General features: G+C 41.5%; 1 protein-coding gene across 1 annotated transcript in view; it reads left to right on the top strand.

Annotated features, from left to right (window-relative positions):
* Positions 1-2,974, top strand: part of LOC109465394 — a 7,707-nt gene extending 4,733 nt beyond the window's left edge. The window contains exons 7-10 of the mRNA XM_019762610.1: positions 143-305; positions 779-922; positions 1,851-1,997; positions 2,378-2,974. Of these exons, the coding sequence (XP_019618169.1) occupies positions 143-305; positions 779-922; positions 1,851-1,997; positions 2,378-2,382 (459 nt within the window). The 3' untranslated portion in view covers positions 2,383-2,974. The remainder of the gene's footprint in view (positions 1-142; positions 306-778; positions 923-1,850; positions 1,998-2,377) is intronic.
* The last annotated feature ends 7,888 nt before the right edge of the window (positions 2,975-10,862 follow it).

The raw sequence follows: 10,862 nt of genomic DNA, 5'->3' as shown, positions 1-10,862 counted from the left end.
ACGTAACGTACGTACACACACACACACACACACACACACACACACACACACACACACACACACACACACACACACACACACACACACACACTACGTTGTTTGGTTGAATCTTTTTTAAAACTAAAACGGCACTTTAATTCAGAACGTGTTTGCTCTCTGGTACATCCTCGATGTGGTCCATGATTGGCGCTTCCACGAAGAGATGTCCACCGTCCTGTGCCGCTGTCACAAGTACCAGGATGGAAGTCGCTACACACTCAGGTACAGCGGCTTCCAACAAGCCTTCCTCAAGCAGCCAGGAGTAGGTGAGATGTCACAATACCACATCAACATTCTTTGTGAACTTCTAAGTATTCCATCATAACATGTGCATGTATTTAATGATAAGGCTAGTAGAAATTAATTTCTAGGTATTAAGTGTCATTTGCTGTACATTATACTCGGTGCAATTGTTGCGCAATAAACTTTGACTTGCCAAAAATCAATTACTCAAGCAACTGGATATGATTTTGGAAACGATAAGACGTTTCAGCTAGTATCCACTAGCGTTCGTCAGTGATTGAGAGACCAGAGGAGAAATGCAGGTTTATAAGCACAAACTATTGATATTTCTCCTCTGGTCTCTCAGTCACTGACGAAAGCTAGTGGATACTAGCTGAAACATCTGGCCGTTTCCAAAATCATATCCAGTTGCTTGAGTAACTGCTTTCTGGCGAATCGTATTACCTGGATGTCTAACCTTCATCGACGAAACTTTGACTTGACTTGACTGTTGCAGTTGTGGACCAGTCGTCTTCTGCAGACTCCCAGTGCACAGGGAAGTGCCAGGACTACACCGCAAGAACGTGTCTGGCGGGGTACGAGGACGGAAAGTGCGGCGGAAACGCGCTCAGGAAATGCTGCCTCCCGTGTGACGCTTCGTGTAAGTCCTGTATCCTCCACTTGTACTTTTCGTTTTGATCCAAGAATGCTGCTAGTATCATGGTAATAATGTACAAAATCTGTCAGTAAGGTAGTTGTACAAACAGTTATCATACAAACATATTTTTAAACTTAGTGACATAAAATTTCTGTCATTCTGTCAGCAACAAATCACCATCCTGCAAGTAGTAAGATGCACGTTGATAGATACATATTCTTCTTACGATCTGCACACAGGGAATTTCCTTTTTTTTTGTATTAGGCCATGTTGATTTGATTATATGGATGACATCCTCCGGGAGCCCCAAAACTGATGCGCGCGTGCGAATAAAAAAAAGTTTTGCAAAAAAACAAAAAGTTGTTTTCATTATGAAATCTACGTGGTCATGAGGGTTGAACAAATGGGACAGAATATGGTTTGGCGAATAATCTAATCTTCAAGTTCATTTCCTTACAATTTCGTCTTTTTTCGTTTGATTTTGGCATTCTACGACATTGGTATAGTTTTTACTTATTTTTTTGTAACTTACGGTATATTTTTGCTCATTTTGCAACTGTTTGTACGATTTACAGTATGGTTGAAAACTTTTTTTTGTTGGAAACGGCCGAAAATTCATGCGCGCGCGGATGTCATCCATATAATCAAATCAACATGGCCTTAGTTGCGTTGATAGTTTATGAGATAAAAGAATGAATCAACCGCCCTCTAAGTCTGTGTGTGTTTATAACCAAGTGAATGGGGCTGCTTAACTTTACATGATGTAAACTTTATCGTGATGATGTATTTTGTCTGACCTTTACCTCTTCCCTCATGACCTCGATGAGAAAATGCATGCGGATTTCAGCTTTCATGAATAAAGAATGGTTCATACCAAACAGTCTAGATCTGACGTACTTAGTAAAGATGACCTCGTATCTTTTACCACCAGGCCAGTCCACTCATCAGGGATATACCTCCGGGGACACCGACTGTTCCAAAGCCGGAGGACAGTGTAAGATGGACAGTAACTACTGCCATGGTCAGTACCAGGAGGGTCTGTGTGGGGGACCTGCCGCGAGGAAGTGTTGTATAGCAGGTGAGTAAACCAACACTGAACCTCCCTTTTGTCTCTCTTCGATACTTTGTACATAAGAAACTGCCGTGTACGTAGCTTTGTCTTTATCAAAATAGCATAATGTTGGGTCCTATAGTATAATGTTGAGTCCCATAAAACTGCAGTTTTCTCTTTCCAAAATTTCATAGGGTTGATTCTAAAACTGTAGTTTTGTCTTTCATGAAATAGCATTATATAGTGTTTAGTTCTAAGTTATATAGAAGTCCTTAGCATTGTTGTAGGCAATAGTGTAGATTTTATACTTGGATATTTAGTATTTCTCAAGAACTTGCCATGCATTGTACCTGTTACAGTTGTTGTGTAATAAAGTTGGACTGATTGATTGATTGATTTCTTCCTAGGCTAAAAAGAAGATCCAGACGAAAAAGAGGAGAGCACGTTCCTGTTCACATCAAGTGACCAGTACATCCTTTTCGACATACTTGGAAACACATCCGCAAGTTTAAATGCCCTCAATGCCACAAGAAGTGGCGTTTGTAGTTTTGTACATTGATCATTTTGGTCTTTTTAGGATTCAGTTTTTCATATCATTTAGCTTACTTTAAACAATTATGGTGTCATTATTACATTGTTCCCTTGGAAAAATTAATTGCATTATGTAAGTACATACGATCAATATGTATATGGCATTCTCTTTTTGATGTCAAGTAGTTTTTCGACAGTCTCTATTGCATATTTTTTTATTTTTTATAGCAATAATGTGATGTTCAGGAAATCACTGAAGTAGACAACTTATATAAACACACACCTTTGTTTGATGATTGGGTAGCAATTAAAAATGTCAAAGGTTAGAGGTTACAGAATCATTGTGTAACCCACCAAACCTGTATTTCTTCTAGTTGTTATTTTGTTTGAGGCCCTGAAAAGGTTGTTCATTATGTATAAATATGGTGATTATGTATAAATATGGTGGAATAAAATTGTGTCTCTACGAATCATGTTTTGTCTCATCAATCATTCTACGAAATATTTATCTGTATAGATCCACACCCTCTTTTTCATTTTGTTTAATGTTATGTTATTTATCATAAAAATGGATTTGTGATTACTTGATGGATGTGTAAAACTTCTAATGTTAAATTTTCCAACTTGAACGCCTGTCTGACCCATAGTGGCAATGTATTTAGTGAATACCTCATTGATAGGTCACAAGAAAGATCGAAAGAGATTTTCGTTGGGTCTTCTATACCACCATAGACAAAACACACAAATGTAAATACAGATAAAGCGTACATGTATATGGATCTATGATCACAATTAACATTCCCGCGTGTTGTTGGCAGTCGTCTGCGTCCATAGACAATGGTTAATTCTATAATGTAGTTACCTATTTTCACACTGTAAATTATGATCTCTTTCTGAAGTACAAAGGGCATACAGAGAAGGGTGTGGAGGAGTTGCTCCTTTGCTGCTTTATCAGAATTTTCCAAAGACACTTCCTTCTGGTATCATTAATTGCGTGGACACTGTGAGCCAACATTAGGCCACATCGACTTAATTTTATGGATGACATCCTCTGAAGACCCCAAACTAGTGCGCGCGGGCGAAAAAAAATAAAAATCCGGCCAAAAATAAAAATGCTACAAAACCACAGGAATACAAACCTGGTATTGTGAATTTGGCGCATTACATAGCGACGTATACGACAGGCCGACATATGCTGGATTTTTGAGGAATATATGAATCGACACTGCTGTACGTATGTACTGAGTTCTTGAGTCTTGGAGTTTCGGTAGCCTGGCTGCCGTCAACCAGAGTTATCAACACCATGGACTACCCAGGCTTAAAGCCAGGCCAGAGCCTCGGAATACGTGATCTTTTTTTTTGAGATCGAGCGAAAATCAATGCGCGCGCGGATGTCATCCATAAAATTAAATCGGCGTGGCCTTACGTATTTTCACCAGTGATGTACATGTATCATTCGCGCTACTTTCGTATCCATCTATTTTCCTGCACATGTAAGTATGTTGGTACGCTTGCACTGTATTTTACTCTCTCTGCAATTAAGAATGGTCTATTAACTGACAGACAAAAACCATGTCGTAACCTTTGAAGGGTACGTCAAACGGCCCGTGATTTCGTGACAAATTACCTCGTATTGTATCTGGGATGACACCTGTTTAACATAGTTCGCGGGTGCCATCTCTGCACAATGGACTGACCTTTGTTATCTTGTCCTGCTTTGCAGAAAATGTCTTCGCCCCAGGCGATACTTTTACTGAGAAAGCCTAGGCTTCTTGAGACAACAACCTCCTCTTGCTTCTATATTGGGACCTCACGAAACCAATATTATTATTGTCGTTCTCTATTGTATCCCTGCTAGCATGCTAAGTGGCCATGCTTGACCAACAAGAAGACAACCTGTATCTTTCTGTGTATTCTTTCTGACTATCTGAGTTTTGTATGCAAATTTCAAATATAAAAAACACCGTACAAAGCTGCAGTACAAAGGAAGGCTGCACGGAGGCGCATATGTTCTCAGGACACCTGATATCATCACAATCAATCCATAGCTTCTTGAGTTATGCTGGCCGAAGTAGCACTAATACACACAGACTAGCTCTAATACACACAGACACATAAATTAAACAAACAAACAAACAAACAAACAACAAAACACACACACACACACACACACACACACACACACACACACACACACACACACACCAGTCTATTACCTCGTTTGTCGTTAATAGACCATCTATATCCGAACATCAGTCGGATCCGTAGGTTGTACATCATTATAAGTAAGTAAGTAGGAACAAGTATGTATTATGAGTTGATCAATGGAGATCCTTGTGTAATTACTTAATAAGGGGAAATGATGTACGTTTTCATTTAACAAAACGTTCTCTGTTTTTTTTTAGCATTAAAACTCAAATCTCATGCGTAAGCGTTTTTCAGATTGTGCTGCCTTCATGTCAATAACCTCAAGAATCTGACCTACAAAATCCTTGTTGCCCCATTTCAAGGGCTCGATAAATGGAGGGTACATAATCTTATAATTGGCCTGGCCAACGTGCGTCATACCGACACAAAGGATTGTCATTAGGCCTTTGTTATAAACAGGTCATCCCTGCAGAAATATGTATTTTAGTAGCATGATTAACTGTTGTCCTTGGTGGCTCCATTACTAAGAAAGCCTACGCCCCGTGAAGAGCTACCAACAGACTTCTTCTTTAAAAGGAGAATGACTATGAGAGACTTACTAGCTTGACCCTCATGATCAGATGCGTAAAGAAATGTCCTCTATTATAAAAGATAAAGGAGATAGATTGAGTCATCGGCCCTGGGGCTTTTCCTCAGGCGTTGTCTTTACAGAGAAAGCCTGGGCATCTTCAAGCAACAAGCCTCCCTTTATTTTGAAAGGATAACTCCAACCTTTTCCTTTGGCCTTTGTGTCTAAGCCTTGTCAAAACATTTTGGTTACATACATATAGCGAGTATCTACTACCAAATTTTCCATACAGCAATATGCATTCCAACAAGCGGCTACCAGACTTTTCTCTGACCAATAAAGTTATGTCTATAGCTATCCCCCTACCTAAGTGCTTAGGTACGATGCAGGCTCATTGCTTCTCATATTACGACTTGGAAAGCAACGCGGATCTTAACTACAGTATCAGCGTCTTTTGTTGTGAGCGATATGTCATCTTTTATCTGATCTTTCAATTGTTACTGACAACGGAATGGTTTGTTGTTTTGGGGGTCTTTCTTGTGGTCTCCAGTTGGAGAACTATTGACAGGCTATAACTTTACCATTACTCAGTCCCTTTCCCATATGTCTTCAGCCTATTCTTGCACATTGGTCCCTTGAATCAGATCAGGGTCGTGGGGCCATTGTATCTTAAGGCATCTGTCCTTGCCTCAGGTAATTTCTTTACTGAGAAAGCCTATGCTTCTTAAAAAAACTTACCAAAGGGTGTGTAGGCCGAATTTTTTACTGGCTTATTCTCGACCTGAAGGTCGCTAGATGCTTCCGATGAACATTTGTTCAGATAGATTAGTATGAAAGGATGCTGAACTTTTGGAAACCTTTTCTTACCAAAACATATTTCCCTGACTGTCCCACATTTTCTTATGCTTGGAAAAGCTGTAACCCTGATAACTGCTCTGTCAGAAGACATAGATGTGAGCTAATTGTATCTTGTGTTGCTATTTCATCTACAGTCATTACTATGAATGAGAAACCGTTGCTCACACAGATCTTTTTTTATCCCACTTTATTGCAAACTTCCAAAGGTTCCTGTGTTTGTTGATACCACAATGTATTTGTCACCAGTCAAACAAATATCTGCATACACTATTGTACTGTTCGAAACGGTCTATAGATTCTACCTCCTTGTTCCCTAAGTAGGCTGTTGCATGTGACTCTTTTTAACAGTATATTGAATAGTTTCATCAGGTTGGTAATGGCTAGTACAGTTCTTTGTTACATGTAGTTCTCCTTGGTTGTGCAACTTAGAACTGTATCATCCAGATACAACATTTGTATGAATAACTAGTTTTTTTCTACAGAATGACAATTTAGTAATATACTAAATAAGATTATGATAAAACGTACCAGATACACCAATATTTCCTTTAAGATTTTTTATAATTTTGAAGCAATAGACTTAACAAATTGTGATCTATTATTTTTGATTTTACTGCGAAGGCTTTTCGTGCATAAAGCCTGTCAAACTGTAGTGCTAAATGCTGGACACTCCTAAGCTTAGCATTATTTTTTTGTATGAGTAAACAATAAAAACATCCATTACCGTCAATAGAATTACCTCCTAACGTATAGAACAAAATACAGTAACTTTAAAGTGATTAACATAGTTTTGTAGATGTTTATATGGTTGTCTATGCGGGTTCGGTGTCTATGGTTATATGGTTGTCTATGCCAAGTGTGTCTATGTCTGTATGGTTGTCTATGATTACGAGCAAGCTCACGAGTGTAGCCAAAATTCTCGTCTTTTGTATGCGGTTTTATGGTTGGCTAAGCCAACGGTGGCTAACGCTTTTTGGATATGGTTGGCTACGCCAATGGTGTCTAACGATAGAAATCGAAGAGTACGTTTTCATACATCCCGACTTGGTTTATAGCAGTTATGGTCCCGAAGTAGTGCTTGGTGGCATCCAGCTGGCTTACTGTGATGCTGGTTTCCACGGTCTCCACCCACTGTTGCACGTCATTTCCGCCCAGGGTTGTCCCGATGGTGATCTCGTACACGAGGTCAGTCTCGGCATCGAAGACTCCTTCCCAGTCTATCATCACCGTGGTGTTTGAACTGTCCCAGGCGTGGGTCACATTTGCCTCCCCTGACAACCAAGTTAATATGAATGACATGTAATATCATGGATACGTCGATGAAGGTTAGACATCCAGGTAATACGATATGCCAAAAAACAGTTACTCAAGCAACTGGATATGATTTTGAAAACGTCAGACGTTTCAGCTAGTATCCACTAGCTTTCGTCAGTGACTGAGAGACCAGAGGGGAAAGCAGGTTTATATACACAACCTGTTGATTGTTGATACACAACCAGGGTCACTCTTTCAAACTCGAGTCCACGGATGTCTTAGACCGCGAAACACGCTGGTGGGAACGGGGTGTTAAAGAGGCAATATATGAAAGAATGTACAACCCCACCCTCAACAGGGAAGGGGGGCTACGAGTCGATCTTTCCGGCACTTGGGATTTGGCACTCCCAGCCCCGAGGACAGACAACACTTAAGCTCCTGTCCTGTATAACAGGAGCTTTCAGACTAATTTGCATCATCTTGTCTTGACTTGTCTGACTTTTGTTCCTTTTTCGACTTCCAAAAATTTGTCTTCACTTTATAATTTGCATATCAATCAACAGGTTGTGTATATAAACCTGCTTTCCCCTCTGGTCTCTCAGTCACTGACGAAAGCTAGTGGATACTAGCTGAAACGTCTGACGTTTTCAAAATCATATCCAGTTGCTTGAGTAACTGTTTTTTGGCAATATCATGGATACTTTCGAAAATGAAATTTACCATACCGAAACGGTTTTTAGTAAAACATTGAACTTCACGGTTTTTCTTATAGCTTATACATGATGTATGTAAGGCCATCGCATCCACAAAACTTTAAACGAGCTTGGCTATACTTTGCTTGCATCACCAATGCCAGAGTTACAAAAGCATGATGGTTTCTAATGTAGGATGGTTTCTAATGTAGCTGAACATAAAGTGAACCACAAATACATGATTACAATTGTAAAATAATACCTGACAAAGACGGGATGGTGCTGGTGATCTGGACATCAGCCTGGAGTGAGGCACTCTCCATCTGGACATTGTTGACGGCGCGGAGAAACACCTTGTAGCTGGAGTCTGGCTGAAGGTCAAGGCCAAGGAGAGTACTGGTGTCTCCATAGGGGCTCAGGCTGTACCAGGCTGAGTTATCCACACCCGGTCCCTCTAGGGCATACTGCGTGGGTCAAGACATATCGTTACTTTGATCTCTAAGAGGGGGGTTGTCGTATCTGCTGTACTTTCCATTTATGATTTTGCTGTACCAACGAATGATTTTTGCAAGGGTGTAGTTCGAAATGTACGTATTCCCCTGCACTACGAAACTATCGCCTGTTTTGTTATCTTATAAGACGTTTGAAAAACTTACATTTGTGGCATTCAAATGGCCTTGTCAATGAATGAATTCACCGGGGAGATAAGCAAACGTCTGTTATGAAAGGTTTGTTGGTCGTCTAGAACCTATCCTGTACTAGAATTTCCACACATACCTGGTAAGCCAGAATGCCGGTTGTGTCCATGAATCCGCCCCATGACAGCAGCAGGGTGTCGGTTTGGGACTGGTGATTGCCTCGTGTGGGATACTGTGTCTCCGAGCGGGTCACCACACTCAGCTGAGCTGCCGCCGTGCTGGGTGGGTCCGTCACGATGGTGACGCCGTCGGACGACATGGTGGAGTGCAGACCCACGTTGTTGTGGCATCTCACGGTGACGAAGACTGTCTGTCCATGGACGAGACTGCTCACCGACTTTGAAGCACTGCCGGAGGCTTCAACCACTGTGTAATCACTGATGGAAGCCGAACCGGGCTCCAAGCCTGTAGTGGGAGATCAAGAACTTATTTGGTCTGTCGGGTGTGTAATGTCTACGTCTATCGAAGGACCTGTGGATTTGAATATTTCAACAACGATCATCTAGACTTAAACATAAAGCATTGAAATTGTTCTCAATGGTAGAATAGAGAGAGTTTTATATTTAGTTCAAATACAGAGTGTGAACGAACACTGTTGACCATGATTTTATGTCCTATGCAAACATACTACTAGGTATCATTTACCTATTGCCCACTCGATCCTGCTGATTCCGCTTTCTGGATCTGTAGCGTCCCAGCGTGCGGAAATGACGTTGTCACTTTGGTAGGCGACATCTGGAATAGCAGAAAATAAAAGTCAAGTCAAAGCCTTATCCAAAGATTTATTCAATCACTCAAGCCAAGAAAAGTACATGATATTTCATCTTTGATATTCACAGCTGTGACATTGTTGAACTTACCCATGCCAGTAGAGCCGTCCTTGACAAAAGATATGACCGGGGGTGTTTTGTCCACCAAAGCCGGTTCTGAATGCACCACGCTGCGTAGTCCAGCTGCGTTGACGGCCACGACAGTTACATGGACGTATGATCCTTGGGTTAGGGTCAAGTTACTGTTGACTCCTTGGTCACTGGTGCCAGCAGAGCGGAAGGTCTGCAGTTGGGTTCCACCTTGCACTGTGCCTGTTGAGGAGAATGGATATATGTTTCATTTCTACCTAAATGCAACAGTTTCATATAAGTCACACCTAGATCTGTAAATAATGATACACTACATGTATTGCATCACAAATCATACATTGTGCCTTAGGATACCTATGTATATCTGATACAGTAATAGCGACATACCTATAGCCCACAGGTAGTCAACAATGGGACTCTCCATGTCCACAAATCCCCAGCTTGCAAACACTGAATTGAAGCCATGGATGATCTCCAGTTCGACATGGACGCTGTTGTTGCTGCTCATTCCCTCCCCAACCTCCATCACATTGCACAGGCGAACGTCCACGTTGTCAATGAGGACCCCCCTCGTTCTTCCCGGCGTTGCTATAGAGATGGCGGACGACCCGCTCGTTGCCGTGAAGAACATCGTGGCTTTTTGCCACCGGTTCTCACTCTGTGCATCATGTCGGCCAGGTCGGTGGTACAGTTGAACGATCTTGCTGACCCCAGGAGCTTCTATCAGGACTTCTTCGTCTGAGCGTTTGTTCTTTACATAGGGGTTGTGCTTTAATGATAACGTCATTCGGTACTTGCTGCCTGTGGTTGTGCTAAGCAGCTGTGAGATGGAACCAGCTAGGTACAGGAAATTGATCCCGTGATCCCCTGCAGACGCGTTCAAAACCGCAGCGGTTGAGCCTTCCTCAACCGTCCAGTGTGAGGACGTAAAGGACGGGAGTGAACTGAAGTCCAGCGCGTCTCCGACTCCACACGGAGTTGGCTTGACGACTCCTCGAATGAGAAGTCTTGTACAATGTTCTGTCCGACCTCCAATTTTTCCATCAGGACTGGAGCTGTGGTGTCGATGGTCATACCGTCAGACTTAGCGACGGCTGACTGCAAACCGGCAGCGTCAACGGCGTACACTTTCGAGTAATACTTCACACCTGACAAGCGATAGAGTCAAAAGATGTTTAAGTATACTAGTAGTATCTACTGTTTCACAAATAAGAGATTACATCACACTGGCACATAATACTATGCACGATGTTTGATTTATGAAATATCAATCGGTTCATTAC

Source organism: Branchiostoma belcheri, unplaced genomic scaffold (assembly GCF_001625305.1).
Source record: "Branchiostoma belcheri isolate BF01 breed outbred unplaced genomic scaffold, Haploidv18h27 scaffold15, whole genome shotgun sequence".
Classification (NCBI taxonomy): domain Eukaryota; kingdom Metazoa; phylum Chordata; class Leptocardii; order Amphioxiformes; family Branchiostomatidae; genus Branchiostoma; species Branchiostoma belcheri.
The sequence above is the reverse complement of the archived record's forward strand: the minus strand, read 5'-3'. Positions and strand labels throughout refer to the sequence as shown.